The sequence below is a fragment of the Primulina eburnea genome, chromosome 9 (genome assembly GCF_022965805.1).
Source record: "Primulina eburnea isolate SZY01 chromosome 9, ASM2296580v1, whole genome shotgun sequence".
Lineage (NCBI taxonomy): Eukaryota > Viridiplantae > Streptophyta > Magnoliopsida > Lamiales > Gesneriaceae > Primulina > Primulina eburnea.
In genome coordinates, this window is record NC_133109.1 from 28917104 (window position 1) to 28936758 (window position 19655).

Consider the following 19655-nt stretch of genomic DNA (forward strand, 5'->3'; position numbering starts at 1 on the left):
CGCTTATTCTACATACATAATGTGCAAAATTCCCTTATCCAGATGATACTATTCAGTAGTATGCACAATGGCTACCTCTTTCCTACCCAACCTCTTCTCTTTCTTCACCCTCTCCAAACAACCGCCACCACCACCGCCGTCTCTCCCCGTGACTCCGCCGTCGCAGGTCTCTCTCTCCTCCACAAACCGTGGATTTTCGTCTGATGAGCTCCGCTGGAATCCAACGCCGCTTTCTTCCTCTTCAGATGTCACGTCCGTGATTTGCCCCTCTCTCGCATATGCCAACACTCTCTTCTTCCGATCGGCGTACAATGTTCAGGTCCTCGTCGATGATAACGAACCGGAGGAGAAGCTTCTCGGCCGCTTCAGAAGAGAGGTCATGAGAGCTGGAGTCATTCAAGAATGCAAACGCCGCCGGTTTTTCGAGAATAAACAGGATGAGAAGAAGCGCAAAACACGCGAGGCTGCGAAGCGCAATCGTCGCAGGTTTCTCTTTTACTAGTGTATTAGTTATTATTATCTTTTAATTTCTTATAATCACATTATTACGGCTGGAAATCCAAGGAATCGTGTTCGTAAGTAAAAATCGACTCCTGGTCTGTTTTTTCATATCATATTTTATGCATCTGTTTACTGCTTGAGTGTGTGTGTCAACCCACCAAAGCAATGCTTAAGATTTAGCCTTTGGTATTAAGAATTTTACAAAACTAGCCATACAGACCAAAAAGAGCCAAACTTAGTATGACATCATAATGTTTGAGGTTCATCCTGATTGATACCTACCATCACAGCTTCGTTGTAGCTTATTTTGCGAAGAGAACACCTCAGGACTCACTTTCTCCTGAATTGTTTGGACAATCTTGCCTCCTAGAAAATTTAAAATTTATGTTGTCAATTGTAGTTTTAGTTTGCGTTTCTTAGAAGAAGGGAAATTGTGCATATTGCCAGTTGTTGAGTTGACTGTTAGTTTTAGTTTTCTTGCAACTGTTTTTGAAATATTTAAACCAATAGAATAGTTGATGGCTCATGGCATGCTGCAACACAAAGGATAGAAGTTTTTCATCACTCTTTGCATTTGGCATGATTGCGCACATTGTGTTTCTTTTGCTTTTTCTATCGTTTTTCGTTCCTTCTCTCGAAGGTTCTTCATTTAGTATATAGTCTGTACTTGTTCCCAGAAAAGTCCACTGTCCTTTTTCCAACTAATTTTCAAATTTAATGGCCAACCGTGTTTAAATTTTTGAAGCATTTGATGTTCGTCATGATTCTGGATCAAGTAATTTTGTTAAAATCTTAGTAGGCGCCCTCAATGGAAAAACGGTACGCAAGATAGAGAAGAAGCACCTAAGATCAAGAAGAGGGATGACGAGGGAGATAACTGGGATATTCCTGAAGGAGCCCTTGCCTAATGATCTCTTATTGTAGTTCCTGTTCTATGTGATAGAATACTGCTGCTCTCCCATCCTTTCTGGAGGATTTTCAGTACATGTAACTTGTCATTATATTTTTTCTGTAAGTTTTACCAAAACTTTACCTTCTGCATCCTTGGTGATGAACATATGATGTTTTTGAATTTTGGTTTCATTTATTAACGAGAAAATGACTGGTCCTCTGTTTATAAAAACATGACATTTTCTTGGCATGGTTGGATCTGCTTGTATGCATACTCTCCGCGCAAGGACTGAGATTTATCTATCACCGCAGATCCAATAGAAATATTATTGTCCAAATTCAATTTCATTGGATAATATTCCAAAAGTTCCAAGACCTGCTCTTTTATTTCACAAAACAAGGTAATTTAATTATTTTAGAAGTCTCTATGTGCGACCTATGTCGTGTTTTAATCTACATCTTAAGACCAAGCCTATTATCGTGCTCATTATCCTAGCAGCAAAACCAAAATATGCATCCCTCCACCGATTATTGATTATCAAAGAGCCACATACTCCCAAAACCCTATCAGGTAACCCAATGCAATGAAAGCAAATAGCAAGAGCTTTTCCAGATTATCATTCTCATTTGTATCACCCCCCGTCTTCACGGGGAAATGGAGACAAACAGATGCTCATCACATTCAGCTGATAATGGAACTCCACAGAGAAACATGTTTCCTTCATAAATGGATGGATCATTCAGTGTTCAGATTGCTTGTGGGAATCCTGCCCGACAGGTTATTGTAGGATAGATTTAGTGGTTCAGGAAAGTTAAAGCCGCCATACTTGGTGGGATAGGCCCTGACAATAGGTTTTTTGAAAGGTCCAGCGTTTCTATCCTCTCTAAATTCTGAATATGATGGGATTTTTGCTGTCAAGCAATTCATGGATAAATTTAGGGTGCCTAATCTGAATAGGGTTGTGATTTCTGCTGGGATTTCTCTGGATAAATTGTTATTTGACATGTCCATATTGTTTACAAGGTAAAGGATGGTCTTAAACAGCAGTAACTTCCCCTTTGAAATCACCTTGCAAGCTCCCCTCGTAAAGCAATGTAACCTGAGGCACTAAATCTCTTTTAAAGCCACTGATATTTCCGAGGCAGGAAGGAATTTTCCCAGACAAGTTATTTTTGGAAACATCCAAAATGTGAAGGACTGAGTTTACATAGCTGTGAAGGAATGTTGCCAGTGAATGTATTGTTGCGTAATCTTAAAATTTATAGTGATGCCATGTTATTTCCAATCCAAGCTGGAAGGCCTGCGGAAATCTTATTGTCACCCAAATCAAGGCTAGTTAGTTGGGTACAGTTTTTCAAGCGGGAAGACAAGCTTCCAGAAAGCTTATTGCTGGAGAGAATGAAAAATCGATGATTGGCTAGGAACCGTATGGAATCAGGTATATTACCATGGAGAAAGAAGTTTGACATATCGAGAACGTAAAGCATGGGCGTGTTAGCCCAAGAACATGGAATTTCTCCATGAAGTTGATTGTTTGACACGACTAAGGTCATTAACCCTGTCGAACTAGCCAAGGACGAAGGAATTGTACCATTCAGATTGTTTATTGAGATGTCCGAGTCTGCCTAAAAAGGCAATGCTGTTCAAATGTTGTGTGGGATGGGTCCAAAGAATTTGTTATCCCTTGGATACAAGGTACTCAAATTAGATGACCAGCGTGGGAGATATTCCTCAAAACTGTTGGAACTCAAATCAACATTGGAATCGGAAATGAACTGTGGTGACTTCGGTACCCTGCCTGTCAGTTTATTGTATGCAACATCGGGTTCTTTAAGTCGCAAACCCATCTCCAAAAACCAATCAGGTATGACATCTGAAATCTTTGCATAGTTGATCACCACGGTTTTAAGATCCCTTTGATTTCTTAGCCATGTTGGAAACACCCAGTTGGCATCCTTGAATTTTAACATATTCGAGCTTGAAAAAGAGGCATCCACTCACAGCTGAGAGATTGGCGAAATGTGCTTCCGTGATGACACCTTCCCATGAGTTTTTATACGAGTCCATCACAACCAAGGATACAAGTTGGCCAAACTCTCAGGTATTTTTCCACTCATGGTGTTGTTTGAGAGAGAGCACTAACAAAGATGACAAATTCCTTATTGTTGATGGAATTGAACCAGTGAAAGAGTTGTACCAGAGATATATATTTCTCTGGTTCCTTAAAAGACCAAATGACTCGGGAAGAATTGCAGGGAGTTTATTGTATCCCAGGTTTAGAGTCTCCAATCTGCTGTTGTTGCAATCAGAGAGGTGGTCAACAAATTCCATGATCTCGCCATTGAGGTTGTTTTCAGCTAGAGAGAACTTCTGCAGGTCACATAATACTCCTAGCCCCTGTGGTAAAGGATCTCCAATACCGTTATTCGATGACATATCAAGGTTCTGAAGGGCGGTTATGCCTGATAATTCTTGTGGTATCACCCCATAAAGACCATTGTAACTTAGATCAAGGCTTTTTAGGCTAGTGAGATTGAACAAACATTTCGGGATTATGGAAGTGAAACCGTTGCTGGAGAGGTCAGGTACCAGAAGGGACATCAAATTAGTAGATTGCAAGTAGTGGGGAAAGCTCGAAAGCTGGCATCGTGGCAAATGCAGCTCCAAAAGAGATGGCAATATGCCAACAGTTTCAAGCCAGTAAGAAGCACCTTCACTGAGGTCGTTCCTCCCAAATTCAAATATTTCAACGAATAAAGGCCCGATATCCGTCTAACATCTCTCTCCAGGGACTCGTAGTTGGAAGAGCTGAGATCTAAATGCTCTAAGCCCGAAAGATTTCCAAGATTTTGAGGAATCCTGCCACCCCAAGATGCACCAGATAGATTGAGATACCTCACAATCTTGTAAAGGACCCAAAAAGTTGGGAATTTCAGCCCCTTGGAAATTGTTCATGCTCAAGTCTAAATGACTCAGATATTTTAGTTCAAGCAAAGAAGAATCTATCTCGCCGCTTAGCTCCTCTCCATAACCATGGACACCACTGCCGGAGTACCTGCTTCCTAGGTCGAGCTGGATAATGTTTCTGGTTCTGTTACTAGAGGTTTCGCCACTCCATCAGCAGCAATCTTTTCCTTCCCAAGAAGAGAGCCTTTTCCACAAATCCACGAGATTTTCTTTGAACTTTAGCAGTGAATTCTTCTCATTCTCTTTTCTACTAGAACCGAGATTTTGGGTGCGAAACACAAACAAAAGTATAAGAAATGAAAACCATTGAAACGGTACCCTTTCCCTACCCATTCTTACTCTACAAAAGAGAGCAGCTAAATGTGAGTTTATGATTGTGCTTCACCTGCATCTTAAAGTTAATAACGACGAAGAATTTCCAAGAAATTTTGGAGAACATGTACCGGTCTACTGCAAATTTGGAGTCAGTATTGGAGATGTGAAATGTAGAGAAAGATTTCATGTTTCAGATACATTTCCTTTTCCTCATTACATCCAACAGAATTGCATATAACAAGGAAAGACTCTTCCCAATTACTGAAGATGGTTCCATCCTAGGTTCAGTCAATTGAGCAGATTTCATTGTGTGTCTGTCTCTAGGAAAACAGAAAAAAGCAGGCACTACCACTTTGCATGAAAAATAATGGGACGTCGTTTTTGAATTACCCATAAGATAGAATCAACAAATCCCCTATGATGATTGATAAAATTATAAGACGTCATGCAGATAGACGTATAAAAACACAGTATGGATTGTTGATTGGACGAATATAGAGATTATTTAAATTATTCCATCTTTTCGATATTTTCTCTTATTAAATCAGGTTTATTTATATTTTTTTATGCCCACGCCACCACATATTTATATTTTTTTTGTTATTATGTTTATTCAAGTTATTTGAGCATCTATTTTTTCATGTATAAGATTCAACTTCATTATCATTTTTAAATGGTATCGGATTCCTTATCATTGTGGGATTTAATTTCAAAGCAAAGTTTATAATTAAAATGAATGTTCATGTCTAATGGGAGTTTTTCAAAAATACAAGTATATAAGTTTTTGTTAACTTAAATTGAAAGAATTCTGTGTTTAGATGTATCTTGATAATCTTGGTCTTAAATCTAATTAAATCTGACATCATCTTCACAACAAACTCAAATTACTATTATATGATTCTTCTGTAATTTCATGGATTCTCTACCTGTATTTTACAGAAGAGGACAGCTAGTTAAGTGAACTGAAGCTATGACTATGTCATATTGTCTGATTTCTGATCTGCATCAGCAGTAGCCTGGACTTGAGCAGCATACTGTAAATTCCAGAGAACGTCCTCGAACGATGGCCTGTTGGAAGATTCAGGGGATGTACATTTGTTGGTGATGGATATCACTATGGACAAGGATTCTTGGGAGCTAGTGGCTAGCACGATTGAATCCACTAGTTTCTTTCTACCATCTTGGCTGCTGAAGGATGCCTATCACATGGAAAAAGCAACAAGAGATGAGATATTTGCTTGGAACTACCAATGGATGTATTGTTACCACATTAACACACCATTTCGTTTAGCATAAATGCTTCTTTGTTTTCACTTGCATCAGGACCTACAAGCGTTTCGAACAATATGAGCCCAAAGTTGTAAACATCGTCGTCCGGCTTTTCCACATGCCTGAAACAGACATTTCTAGAGAAATCAATCACAACTAGCAGAGAAATTTTCATAAAGGAATCTTGGAAAGTTTGTTATTGCTTGCTATCATTTTCAAGCAGGGTTGTTTCTCGATGGAATATTTATTAAAATGCAATGTTCCTTACTCTGCTTTCGCAGCATCTTTCTTCGCCTACAAACAGAGATTGCACGAGTTAGTCATACCTCATACAACCTTAACATATGGTCTGAATATTGAAGGAACCATACCTCAGGTTTTTCAGTTTCATCACCAATTATGGACATTCCGTAATCACTAAGCTTGGCTCTCTGATGCTCATCAATTAGTACATTATTCGTCTTAAGCCTATTGTTAAATGAAGGGGGAATCACCCCAGTATGCAAAAAATGGACACCCTTGGCTACATCAATTAGCACAGCCAATCTGTTCGACCATTTCAGAACCTTCACCTTCTCCGGGCAGGTTTCTTGCAGGAACAAGCAATTCAATTTAAGACTCCAACATATAAATTACAATAACTAGTTTTAAAACAAGACAGATAAATGGTCCAACTATAGTTTTATCTGTGCAATATGGCTTCAAATAGATCGCACTCGACTGTAGGAAGCTCAAAACTCATTGTAGGGAATTGCTGTATCTTCTGTTTTACCAAAAGATAACTAGAATAGCTAATCACCAGTCAGCAACAATCCTATAAACTCTAGTCAATAACCAAAAGAGAGAAAAGATTCTCTTGTTTATTCAACCAACATTGAGTTGCCATTATTCAATGACTTAATCCTATAAATTGAGACGAGGATAGTGCCTAAAACATAAGTACCTGAAAGATGAGTATGTAAGTTCCCATTTGGAATGAATTCGTACACAAGGAACAATCTATTCACGGTGACGTTTTCCTGGAGTTCTGCTTCAACGCAATGACCCAGAAGATTAACTAGGTTCGGATGACGAAGTTTTGAGAGTAAATCCAGCCTCAACTTGAGGTTCCGGACTGAGTATTTTCTGAATAAAGTCAAAGATCGTATGGCAACAAAGGCACCATTTTCCAACTTTCCTTTAAAAACCTGCAGAAATGAAGGTAGACCCAGAGGTAGTCAAGAACTAAATTTTCTTTCCCAACAGAGCTGAACCAGGCACAAGGATACCTTTCCAATAGTGCTTTCACCCAGATACGATGATTGCCCGAACTTCCCTGTGGCATCTTCCAGTTCTTTTATGGAGAACACCTTGTATGCTGAAGCAGAAGGGTTACGCATTTTCACTGCTGGTGAAATTACTCCTGGAGTACCAAAAAAAACCCATAAAAAGACAACAAAAAGATAATTATACTAGAAGGATTACAGATGCAATTCTCCAATATAGAACAAAGATAGAACACAAAAGCATGGTGCGGATGCCTCTATGAAATTGCAATAATTTCCACGTCTACTATATTCTTAATTTGCTTAAAAAACCACTCCAAAAGCATGATAGAACATAAAATTAATCCTAACCAAACTTACTGGCACTTCCAAGAGTAGACCTGATAAAGTGCAAAACTAAATTTGACTCAACTTACTAGCATTTTCAAAAACTTCAGTTGAAATCCCTGACCTTGCACCATCTTGCACAACCTTTGGTGCAATATGCTGAACTATCGTCTCCTGTTCAATGTGACTTTTACAGAATGTGACATATCCAACACCTAAGAGGATGACTACAATAATGGCAGTTCCGCTGATAACACCGACCACCACTGCTATTACCTTTCTCGTAAATAGCCTTTTCCCATTATCAGGGTCTTTGCAGTATTGTGCCGGATGCTGGTTAGAAGCATTGGTGGAAAAGCAATTCCCTCCAATTTTTACAATTCTAACATCAGCAGCAGAGTCCAAGCAACTCGGAAGCTGACCTATGAATCTGTTGCCAGAAAGATCAACAAGACTCAGTGTGTCCCCACACCTGATATTTTCGTCAAGTGATCCACTGAGAATGTTGGATGATAAATTCAAGTAACTGATGTTGGGCAAAGAGAACAGTACAGAAGGTGGAGTTCCACTTATATAATTGTCTGACAAGTCAAGATGCTGAAGTTGCTTCAACTGGCCAAATTGGTCTGGAATACTTCCAGAAAACGAATTGTTACTCAGGAAAACATTCGCCAGCTCCTTGGGCAATGGAGAAAGTTCAGAGTCCAAATTATTGTCTCTCAAATCTATCAACCTTAAGCTAACTAAATCACCCAAATAAGGTAATTTCCCAGAAAGGAAATTGTGGGACATCACAACTTCAGTCAGTGTTGCCATTGTGGACAACGCCGAAGGAATGTGACCCCTCAACCTGTTCTTCTTTAGGCTCAAAATGGACAAATTTTTTAATGAATCCAACCACTCAGGAACTGTATCATTGAAAAAGTTTCCATCCAATGTCAACGTCTGAAGCTTTACCAACCTAGAGATTTCAGATGGGATTGAACCATACAAGAAATTCGAACTCAAATCCAAACCTTCAAGCAAAGATAACCGATGAATTTTATCAGGAAGTGGCCCCCAAATCCCTAAAGACACTAAGCTAAGGACCCTCAAACTGGACAACCTTGTCAATGTAGTAAACAAAGAATCAACAGAGAAACTCTGAGATAAGGTTTGATTAGGTACTGCAAATCCTCTAAACTCACTGATATTTGCAGGCTTAGCTCCAATAATCCTGAGTTCGGTCACAGAATCATTCTCACACTTAATGCTCATTTGCGGCGGGGAGGACAAGCTACACAAATCCCCATTGCTATTTTCCCAAACACTTAACACCACTGGGTACTCCAAATGCTTCATCAGCTGGAGAAGTATTTCCGTGTCATAGCTTCGCAACTGATGAGTGGAGCTTGACGCAAAGAGAACCCAAGAAACAAACGCCAGGATAAAAGAAGATGAACACCCCATTTGCAAACTTCAGCTGGTCAGGGCTGACGAAAGAGAGAGTAAAGACCCAGCGAGAAGAGTCTTTCCATGAAGAGCTAAGCCAAAAATGCAGTATATTTCAAAGACTGTCCCTTTTAAAGTGGTCGCTGAAAAGAAGACACAAGCAGCACAACATTCAAGACGGCACTTTAATATAGGCTCGTTTATTGGTGGCTTTAAATGATAGAATCTGCCACCAAATTCCAAGAACAAGCTGAAACTGAAAATGGAAATTTCAACATTGATGGCTGCTGAATAGCTTATTAGGAAAACCCATAAAAGCAGAAAGAAACAACCTTAAGCTACCCCAAGGCACCAGTAGGATGCCGGATGTTCTTGGTAGACCTGCCTGGATTTGGGTCTGGGTCCAGGTTGGATTCGGATGGTTAGGGTTCAATCTAGGCTCTTACGGACGGTTATGGACCGAGTTACGGATCTGACGAGCCGATTTCGGGTTTGGGTTTGGTTCACCGTCGAGTCCGAGTCTAGTTAATTTTTTAAAAAAGAATTAAAAATTTGACATTTAAAAAATAACTGATAAACTTTTAATTGTTATGTCCAAATATTAGAAACGCATATATATATATATATATATATATATATATATATATAATTTACAATAATAATTTTTAATTTTTATAATAAATTTCTCCTAAGACGGTCTCACGAATCTTTATCTGTGAGACGGATTAATTTACAATAAAAAGTAATAATCTTAATATAAAAATTAATATTTTTTCATGGATTACCCAAATAAATGATATGTCTCACAAAATACGAATGTGAGACTGTCTCACATAAATTTTTGCATATATTAAATACGACTAGCTTTATCATAATTGTTTATTCATCTATCTCTTAATTTATGAATTTTGCAGCATTTTTACTTCTCACAAGACAGCATTTCACCTTCCAATTTTTTGCTATTAAAATTATATTTTCTCATTTTTCTTGTTAATTTTCTACGGACTTGTTCTTGCTTATTCTTACCAGTTTTTAAATAAAATAAAAAATTTGTCAATCATAATAAAAAAAAGTAAACATTTATCAACCAATGAAGTAAACTATTTAGTAGTAATAAGCATGAAGTTCAATTTTAATTTTAATTCTAAACCGAAAATTGAACACATTAATTGTCCTTATTTTCATTCACAGAATAGGTATCTTGTGAGACGATCAAACAAATCTTTATCTGTGTGACAGGTCAACCCCACCGATATTCAAAATAAAAAATAATACCATTAGCATAAAAAGTAATATTTTTTCATTGATAACTCAAATAAGATATATGTCTCATGAAATATGACATGTGAGACTGTCTCATACAAGTTTTTGCCTCATTCACAAATTAAGCCACCGAGTATCTTCTTTTTAAGTAATTTAAGATGCCTCCATGCATGATTCGTTTTTTCACAATAATTAAGAGAATTAAACATTAATTATTATATTGCATGTCATAATGATAATCATAATAATCAATGTTTAATTCTCTTAATTACTGTCATAGGTTAGGAAATAAGGGAGGCATATTAATTGAGAATCTTAGATGGGTTGAAATATATATTCTATAACCTTTTTTTCAAAATTATATTCCAAACATAATTAAATATTTAGGAGTTATGCTTAATATTTAAATATAAAATTTATATAAATTATATTGTTTTCAGGCTTAAAAAATAAATCATACAACTTAGACAATGATGATAAATAGAGGTGTCAAAATAATTAGATCTGTCTAGTTGGCATGTTTCGTCATGTAAAATAGGTGGGTTGGGTTGATAATTTCCCAACTTACCAAACGACGGCATGCCCACCCCACCTAATGGTGGGTTGTGAAGAATAGTCGGCTTCAACATGCCAAATTACATATAAGTATATCTGGTTAGCCCGCACCACTCCGTCATCTAAAATAAGTGGGTTGAGTCGATGTTTTCCCAACCTCCGGATTCTTAATTGTTTGGCTAATAAGTTGATGTAGAATAAGGGTTGTCCTTTAGATATCTGAAGAAGAACCGGGCAACCCGGGCTGTGCACCCAGGAAAGCGGGCCTACATTAAATGTGGCTGCATGCATTCAAAAAGCAAAAGGAAATGAAAATTTTTCGTCATTTTTTCTTTATATTTTTAGTAGGTTTTTCTTAGAGTGATAATATAAGAGAATGAAATTTATATTTTTTTAAAAAAAAATAGTGGAGTGAAAAGAATTTTAAAATTATATATTCGAAATATATAATATAATATAATAAATAGGTACATTTAAATTGGACAGGACCACGAGTCGGTAGCTAGCTTTTTTAGATTGGAATTATTATTATTCTTATTGTTATTAAGTAATAGAGATAATAAATGAAAAGTTTATAAAAGAATAATTTTGACAGGATAATTCATAATTGTCATTTAATAAAATTGAGTGAAGGTGTGTGTGATTATTGGAGTAGGGCTTTATACAAAGAATATGTGTCTTGTGACACGGTCTCACGAATCTTTATCTGTGAAACGGCTTAAAACTATTGATAGTCACAAGAAAAAGTAATACTCTTATCATAAAAAATAATGTTTTTTCATGGATGACATAAATAAGAAACTCATCTCACAAAATACGATATGTGAGATTGTCTTACACAAATTTTTTCTTTATATAAAATTGAGGGTTTGCTTTGGTTTGCTCTGCTTTTAAAAGGGAAAATAATTTAATTTTCTAGCAACTAAAGGCTTTCCATTCGACGTTGGGAGCTGAGGATTGGTTATGAGCCATTCCCCATGCCCTTTTGACCAAATCAAAAGCAAAATCGAAACTGAAAACCGAGAAGACGGATCCTTAAACCAAATTTTAAATTAAATCTTTTGAATCAAGCGGCCATCCAGCACTACCTTTCAATCATTTTTCGTAAAAGTGTAAGAAATCATTTTTAAAATATTTGAAATCGAGTTTTTCGAGCTCAACCTAGAAAATTACTACTACTAGAACTCGAGTCGGCTCAATTGCACCTCTATTCATTCAAGCTCCTGTAGTTAATTTTTTTTTTTTGTTGAGATCGAGTAAACTCGACTCATAGTACCCTTATTCATAGCTTTGAACTCATTTTTTTTTAAAAAAAACTTATTTTGAATTTTTAAATCCAAAAATTATATTTATAAAAAATAAAATATATATGAAAATTCTCAACAGCTGAAATTTTTTTTTTAAAAAAAATTAATTTCCAACTTCTTTTTTAATTAAAAAATCAAAAAATTAATTTATAGATACTCATCAATTATCACAAATTATTTGATTCTTCCGAACATAGTTATTTAGGTGTAGCTCCTTGGATAGTTGTTGATTTGGTCATATGAAGATGAGATCAAACACAATCTCAATCTGATATGCATTAGATTGACAGGTTAATGAAAGAAGTAGAAAGATGTCATTGAAAAATTGGATAAAAGTTACTAAAGAGAATATCTTACATATTGATTTAAAATATGACATATGAGAAAATCGCTTAGTTTTGAGAACTAATATTCATATAACCGACCTCGTAACTAGTGAGAATGTATTGTAATAATGATGATTTCATTCATACAAACACGTTATTTTACATCATAAATTTACATTTATAATAAAAAAAATTATTAAATTTTAAATAAATTACACTCGTAAAATAAGATTAATTTATTTTAAGTAATAAATATATTTGGAAATAATTTTATAATAATAATCATTTCTAGATTGTAAATAAATTAAAATATATATTTACTTAATGTAAACTAAGAATAAAAATGAAAGATTGGACGATGAAACTCACAAATAATGAATGTTAATTTTAAAACGGAGCGAAAAGAGAGATGTTATTAATGTATGTGTGGCATATCGACCACATTTTTTTTTAAGATATGGTAGATGTCATAACATCGTCAATGTAGATATCCTTATAATTATTCAAGTTATTTTATTGAAACCAATTTATATTAGCTATTATAATATAACATCAATTTTTGCATGATGTAATTAATTTAATGATTTGAATAAATTATTTAAATGCATCATTGATACATAAATGTAATTGAGTATTTATAAACTGATATTCGATTAAATAAAAAAACTATTATAAACTAAAAGAAAAAGGAGTCTTCAGGAAAGTTTGAAACAAATATGATGGATAATAGATTTATCTTTTTAGCAGAAACATGCACTATAATTGCAAGAAATGACGTTAATGCATAGGCAATACTCCTTAAATCTAAATCTCATGCTGAGCCATACTCGCACACAGGCAAAAGGTAAAATGATTGGAACCAAAAATTTCAGTCTCTAGCACTGATAATCACATTATTATAGCTACTACAATCAGATACAGACAGGCGGAGCCGCCAGCCTGCTACCCTTGACACATTTAGCTTGCAGCGAGTTTCGACTGAGCATTTGAAGAAGCCTCCAGATACGAGATTACGAGATCAGCAGCATGGCACCCACTCGATATTGCTTTCCCGACGGATAATCCTCCCTTGTGGTTGCCTATCAATGATCTTGTGTGTTTCAGCACAAACATAAACACACAAACACGAAGATATGAGATAAAGCAAAATGCTTCGACTACCCCCCCAAATGCGTGTTTACCCTTTGGTTTGCCTTATTTTTACAACAAATTATTCCCCCCCTTCAGCGGATGGTGTCATATTTTTTGATTCTTCAAAAATGGCAAGAAGTGTGATGGAATAAATAACAATTTGCAGAATTATTTTAGCCAGATCAAAAATGAAAATGTTTTCCGGTATAAAGACAAGTAGAAGAGAATTTAAGAAAACCAAGGAAAGTAGACATTAACCGGAGACTTGCCAGCGTAAAAAAATCCTGGAAGGTCTTTTTCCATCTTCCCAATAGCTTCGGTGACCGAGTTATAATCATGCCCATATAAAGGAAATCCTCTGCTCCAATAATAGTGACTGCAATCAATCACATAACCTGTAAGCAAGTATAACCGGAAGCACTATTTTCCTAGTCCGAACTGCAAATCATATACTTCAGAAAAGCCGGTTCTCCCTCAGCTCCCAACAATTGTTTGAGATCAGAAGTCACTATCTGTTCCAGTTCATCCCTGTTAAAAAAATACTATGAGAAAGCTGTATGTACTCGAGACATGCACAAAAAGTCAATGATATTTTCTATACCTTGATGCCTTTGCAAGTTCTCTGTTTCGGCTCCCCCCAACAAATGTGGTGTAGAGATGAACATCACTGGGTGCACGATCTGGAAACATCATAGAAGAGAAGAGGGTGCCTGCAATCACAAGGGATTATAGCAGAAATACATGGATAACAATAATAGTTACACAACCTGGAGGGGCAGTGTGTCACCAAGTGTCTTCAAACCATTTTCTTGCTCTTTGGAAGGTACGAGAATTCCAAAACCTTCAAGGGGCCGCTTGACATACTCTCTCTTAAATGTGGTGATTATAACAGACATTGGTATATAACTGACCTGCACATATTACATCACGACAATCGAGCAGAAATCATACAAGTACTTCTCTATTAAATGCAATAAGTGCTGTACACAAACTTATCCCACTATGAACAACTAATCAGGGTAAGGATGTTAGCACTAGGATAAGGTAACCTAAGACCTATTAAATGTCACAAACTGAGTAAATATATCAAACATGTATGACACCATTGACCTTTGCAAGTAAGAAGAAACAATTACTGTTCATCCACAAAATAACACTCACAATTGCAACTTCCTTCTTGAATTTGTCAACACAAAATAATATGATGAAACTTGGACGTGTTTACTGAAAAGGCTAAAAAATGCATACCTCAGGAACAAAGTCTAGTGGAAAAGGGCTTCCTCTTATGATAATATTCATGTGCTTAACAACAGAGAGGGGGGCCTGACAGAAAAATTCAAAATCATTCCAATATCTCAGACATCCTGTACATTGTAAGTTTTAACATCGTAAGCACTAGAATTTGCATTAAAAAAGAATTGTCCAGGTTACTTTCATATTTATATGGACACAGGAGGCTAGAGGATAGAAGTGATGTCTCTTTTATTGTAGACAAGGCAGTCTATCTATTGTGACATGGACTTCAAAGAGATATAATTGCTTTTGTAAAAATTCATTACGAAACCGTCTCTACAAATATTTACTTACTGTAACTACCAATGCGTCAAAAGACTTCTCATCATTAAGCTTCTTGCCATCTGACTCATAAGAAACTGACCAGTTATCTAGTGGAGAGTGCTCATTGCAGCTACTGGATAATTCCAGCACCTTAGATTGGAGTTTTAGTTCCTCTTTATCAAGTACATCGCACAGTGCGTCAGTGAGTGTCTGCAAAGACGCATAAATTAACACATCACCATGCCAGGTCCATCGGTGTATCCAGAAATTTATGTTAACATGATGATATAAGCTAACGTGCGTAACAACTAGAGAGTCTGACCCTTCCGAATCCCTTAGAGAAGGTTTTTAATGAAGTTAATATAAGTAATCACAACTTTTATATATGCAATGCAACTGAGGAGTACAATCGATTTTATTCTGAGTTAATCTGTGAGTATCTTGATTATATGTAGAGAAGGTTTTTAATGAAGTTAATATAAGTAATCACAACTTTTATATATGCAATGCAACTGAGGAGTACAATCGATTTTATTCTGAGTAAATCTGTAAGTATCTTGATTATATGTAATTCATCCATATAGGATACAAAATAATTTAATGCCAGAGCTTAAACTTTATCCTCTATCTTGATGGTCTCTTAGCAAGGTCAGAAAACAACAGATACCTGCATCCCACCCAGAAATGAGAAAGACCCACGCTTATGTTTTTTCGCTGATGAGTTCTTCATTCCGCCAGAAGTATCCTTTTTGGAAGATAACTTAGACTGGAAAGCACCAGCTATAATGGAGCCAAACCTGATAACACCGAAGTTTTTTCAGAACTATCAATAGAATCAAAACAGAAGTTATGAATGCATGTGTTTAGATTGTTTCACAACTGTTGCCTCCATGTGTCTAAACTGTAATCATACAAAGTAGATAGTCATAAAGAAAGATCTTCGCCATCTTTCTCTACATAAGAAAATATTAATTCAAACTACAGATAACCCATAAGCAACTGCATTCCACAGAATAACATACCAACTTACCTCTGCTCAAGATTCCATAACTCTGGAAATACATGGTGCATCTGGTCAAGAAGAAAATAGGAAAAACATTTTCGGTGATTTCAACAGCATAGTTTATGTAAGTTAATCGAAACAAAACCATCAAAGGAGTTAAATGCGCTCCAGTGTCTGTTCTTTCATTTTCCTCTGTTCAGTCATTGATCAAATCGTTAGAGATATTGTCATTCAGTTGTTGGGCGGATCAACAAAGAAAATTGAAATCACTCACAGAAAGGGATTCAGGATCACCTCCGCTTGTTCCCGCAACGAAAGGATCGATAAGATAGTCAACAACCTAACAAAAAAAAATTCTTAAGAATATATTTGGAAGCTGAAACTTACAAGCATTGTGTAAACTAAGCCACAGTTGATCATTAAAAAAAATCCGGGATAGAATTTCCATTTTGAGGACACAACAAAAATAAGGCAAAAAGGTGTGATCAAAATCAACATATTGGTTTGGGGTCGAGGTCAATGGCAAACATGACAATCGTTGAGCTGAAATGAATGAAAAATTTTAAATTTGTGAAGCTATATAAACTACCTCTTTCCCAAAATGGCGTTGGAAGAAGGAGCCAACACTGCAGAAACAATTAAACATTGGTCACATATTGTAAGCTCGTTTTTTCATATGGCGCGAAAAAATAGCTATGCGAAGTAAAGTTAATGTAAGATGTGATAGAAGAGAACAGAAACTAATAAGGTTGACCATGTCTTGCTGGAGGAATCCTATAACATATACATATATTTCCTAAACAATTCATTACTAAAGATGGTTCCTAGTAGATTTATCAAAAAACAAAAATGTTGTCGATGACAACGATCAACAGAATATTCCAAGAAAGCTCCTTGGTAATCACATAAATAGAGTTGACAATGGCATGGCAGTTTAATTAGGAAAAGATATCATTAAAAGAAAAATATTCAAGGACTCCATGATAAAGAAGACAAAGATAAATATCACAAATAAATAGCTAGTGTAGCATGTTTGTTCAATCAGTGATACCTTTCCCATGTGTCAGGCCCAGTGGAGATATTATTTTTCTTCCATAAAAATGGCTCCAATAAGAGTTGAAGCTTGAAATAGAAGAAAAAAGAAACACTGCAGTGAATAAATGGGGGGGTACTTAACCCCTTGCATTAAATGAAGAGATTTCATCAAAGTCAAATGAGATAAGAAACCTTTGATCCTGATGAAAGAAAATTGCTTCGGATCAATTCTATGGGATTCGATGGTAACTGTACAGGAATAATTTACTAAATATTAGGGAAAAAAATTTGCCAAACATGAAGTAGTGCCTTCTGCATAATCAAGAGGATAATATATGCTTCTCCTGTAAATGAACTGAGGACATTACCATTACAGGGGACCCATTTTTGGCGATATAGCGCTTGTGCTGAGAAATTGGCTGCATTCAGGCACACAAAGTTAAAAGCACAAACTAAATAAACTAAAGCAACCAAATCAAAAGCTCAAGATTGCATGCAATTATACTTCATGAATCATATCGCTACGGCAACAAAACTCAAACCACTTGACTAAAACCTTCCAAGGCAATTTCAAGAAAAGCAGAAGCAAAATGAGGGGAAACGGAGAAATAAAACAAAGGAAAAAAGCCATACAAATTGTTGCTTCTCTCTGAGTCCGAGATTATCCAGCAAAAATCCAACATCAGCCTCACTCTCAGTCTAAACATCAAAGTCAAGAAGAAGTCATTTGAGTTAGCATATATATATATATATATATATATATATATATATATATATATATATATATATATATATATATATCAAACGAACCATGGTATTTGCACCCTCGTCCCATATCAAACCATCGTGGGCAACGGTTTTCAACTTTCCTCCAGCTCTCCCATCAGCTTCAAATACCGTGACTTTTAAACCTTGCAATTTCAACTTGTACGCCGCAGATAACCCACTTCACAAAAAAGAAAAAAGAGGCCAGATAACGTAACAAAACACAAGAAACACACAGTCGAAGCGAAATTCAGCAAAAGAATGGAAAAATCGGCTTAAGACAACCACATTTCTATGCTTTTATCACAAAGTATAACACTAGCTTGATTCACGACTAACATACCTAACACCAGCTCCAATCACAGCAACACGCTTCCGCGAAAAATCTAAAACGCGACAATAGTCAATCTTTCACACCGAGGATTCCACGGTCGCAATAAAAAATCAAGTGAGGAAACCAGACCTTTCTTATCATCTTTGGTCGCAGAATTCATTGCCAGTATTCTTCGAACACGAAGTTGTGGCAGCGAAAGTTGATGGGTTAGAGATTTATCCAGCCTTTCTCCGTGGTCTTGGCGTAAGAAATTATTACTGTTCAAATTCAACAATCTTGTTCAGGTAGAAAACCGCTTCAAAAAAGGCAGGTGGAAAAAGGTAGTTGGGCTTTCTGATTTACATATAATGGGCCGCACTGTTAATTTTGGACCATATTCACACTCGACGTATCGGCCCAATAACGATATTTGGATAATTCTATTTACTTCAGATGAGCACTTGTATGTGTTCAAGTATCTTTATTGATGAAATGCAACATATTAGGTTCCAAACAAGTTAACTTTCTTCTGAGCAAACCACAGATCAATCCAAAATTGATTTAGAAACTTTCAGTCACTGAGAAATGTATTATTTTCAGTTTTTCTTGATAATCAACATCTGTGCAATAGGGCTACTTTATTTGTTTGCCATATCTTCGCTAGGTGTTTATGGAATTATTATAATTTACAAGGAATTCGTCGATTAGAGACTGACGAATCGCTCTCTATTATGAAATAAAGATCGGTTATGGCGGTATCAAAAAGCTGGATCGCTAATTTTTAGAGATATGCTTAGTTCTAATTTAACGAGTGAAATTATTGCACTGAACCCTATATTAGATAATGATAATTTTTACTCGATTTCTAACTTAGAGATCGATTTAAATTCAGTTACTAAATTAAAGACCGAAGATAAATTTAGTCTATAATCTAGGGACCGATTTAATTAACTTTTTATCTAAATTAGAGATTGATATAATAAGTTGGTCTCGAATCTAGAAACTAGTCACTCTATTTAGTGATCTAGTCAACAATAACTATTTTGTTATCTACCACCAATTCAAACAACACAACATCAATACCAAATCAAGCAAAATATTTCTACAAAATATTCAAGTTTGAAATATTTCATAGCGAATATCAATTCGTTATAAAAGTAATGTTTTCAATCAATTCATTCAAAAACTCGAAATTTTACTGCAGATGTAGAGGCGATGATGTTTGAGTCTCACTAGAATCAATAATAGATGATGAATAATATGAAAAACTTATTGATGATATAATGGTTGAGACGACACCATACAAGACACAAAATGAAACGCCTACTACTTGTTTTTTTTTAAAATATACTAGAAAATTTTTGTTTACCCATCATGCATTCGGCCGAAATAATACCATACATAGAGATATGCATTTTTAAAAATAACTTTGC

General features: G+C 35.8%; 3 protein-coding genes and 1 pseudogene across 5 annotated transcripts; 1 reads left to right on the top strand and 3 right to left on the bottom strand.

Moving 5' to 3' along the window:
• Positions 1–29: 29 nt before the first annotated feature.
• Positions 30–1626, top strand: LOC140841486 (small ribosomal subunit protein bS21c). Of its 2 annotated transcripts, none has more exons than XM_073208955.1 (2): positions 30–486; positions 1298–1626. In XM_073208955.1, the coding sequence occupies exons 1-2, from the start codon at positions 68–70 to the stop codon at positions 1407–1409; spliced, it is 531 nt and encodes a 176-aa protein (XP_073065056.1). In that variant the 5' UTR covers positions 30–67; the 3' UTR covers positions 1410–1626. The 2 variants fall into 2 exon arrangements, with proteins under 2 accessions (XP_073065056.1, XP_073065058.1); XM_073208957.1 differs by having other exon boundaries at positions 31–486; positions 1301–1626.
• A 133-nt stretch (positions 1627–1759) lies between these two features.
• On the bottom strand, positions 1760–4937 carry LOC140841485 (receptor-like protein EIX2; annotated as a pseudogene).
• Positions 4938–5518: 581 nt separating this feature from the next.
• On the bottom strand, positions 5519–9404 carry LOC140841487 (probable inactive leucine-rich repeat receptor-like protein kinase At3g03770). The gene is made up of 7 exons (XM_073208958.1): positions 7626–9404; positions 7213–7346; positions 6888–7131; positions 6316–6533; positions 6213–6238; positions 5955–6066; positions 5519–5874 (listed from the first exon to the last, which is right to left on the bottom strand). Exons 1-7 carry the CDS (start codon positions 8983–8985, stop codon positions 5650–5652), a joined length of 2319 nt encoding a protein of 772 aa, XP_073065059.1. The 5' UTR covers positions 8986–9404; the 3' UTR covers positions 5519–5649.
• Positions 9405–13113: 3709 nt separating this feature from the next.
• LOC140841488 (protoporphyrinogen oxidase, mitochondrial-like) lies at positions 13114–18522 on the bottom strand. Of its 2 annotated transcripts, none has more exons than XM_073208959.1 (18): positions 18373–18522; positions 18253–18295; positions 17955–18090; positions 17778–17843; positions 17513–17563; positions 17337–17393; positions 17161–17231; positions 16699–16735; positions 16384–16449; positions 16137–16177; positions 15774–15903; positions 15137–15316; positions 14798–14872; positions 14337–14460; positions 14151–14259; positions 14003–14077; positions 13819–13925; positions 13114–13497 (listed from the first exon to the last, which is right to left on the bottom strand). In XM_073208959.1, exons 1-18 carry the CDS (start codon positions 18401–18403, stop codon positions 13376–13378), a joined length of 1521 nt encoding a protein of 506 aa, XP_073065060.1. In that variant the 5' UTR covers positions 18404–18522; the 3' UTR covers positions 13114–13375. The 2 variants fall into 2 exon arrangements, with proteins under 2 accessions (XP_073065060.1, XP_073065061.1); XM_073208960.1 differs by having other exon boundaries at positions 13808–13925.
• Between the last annotated feature and the right edge of the window lie 1133 nt (positions 18523–19655).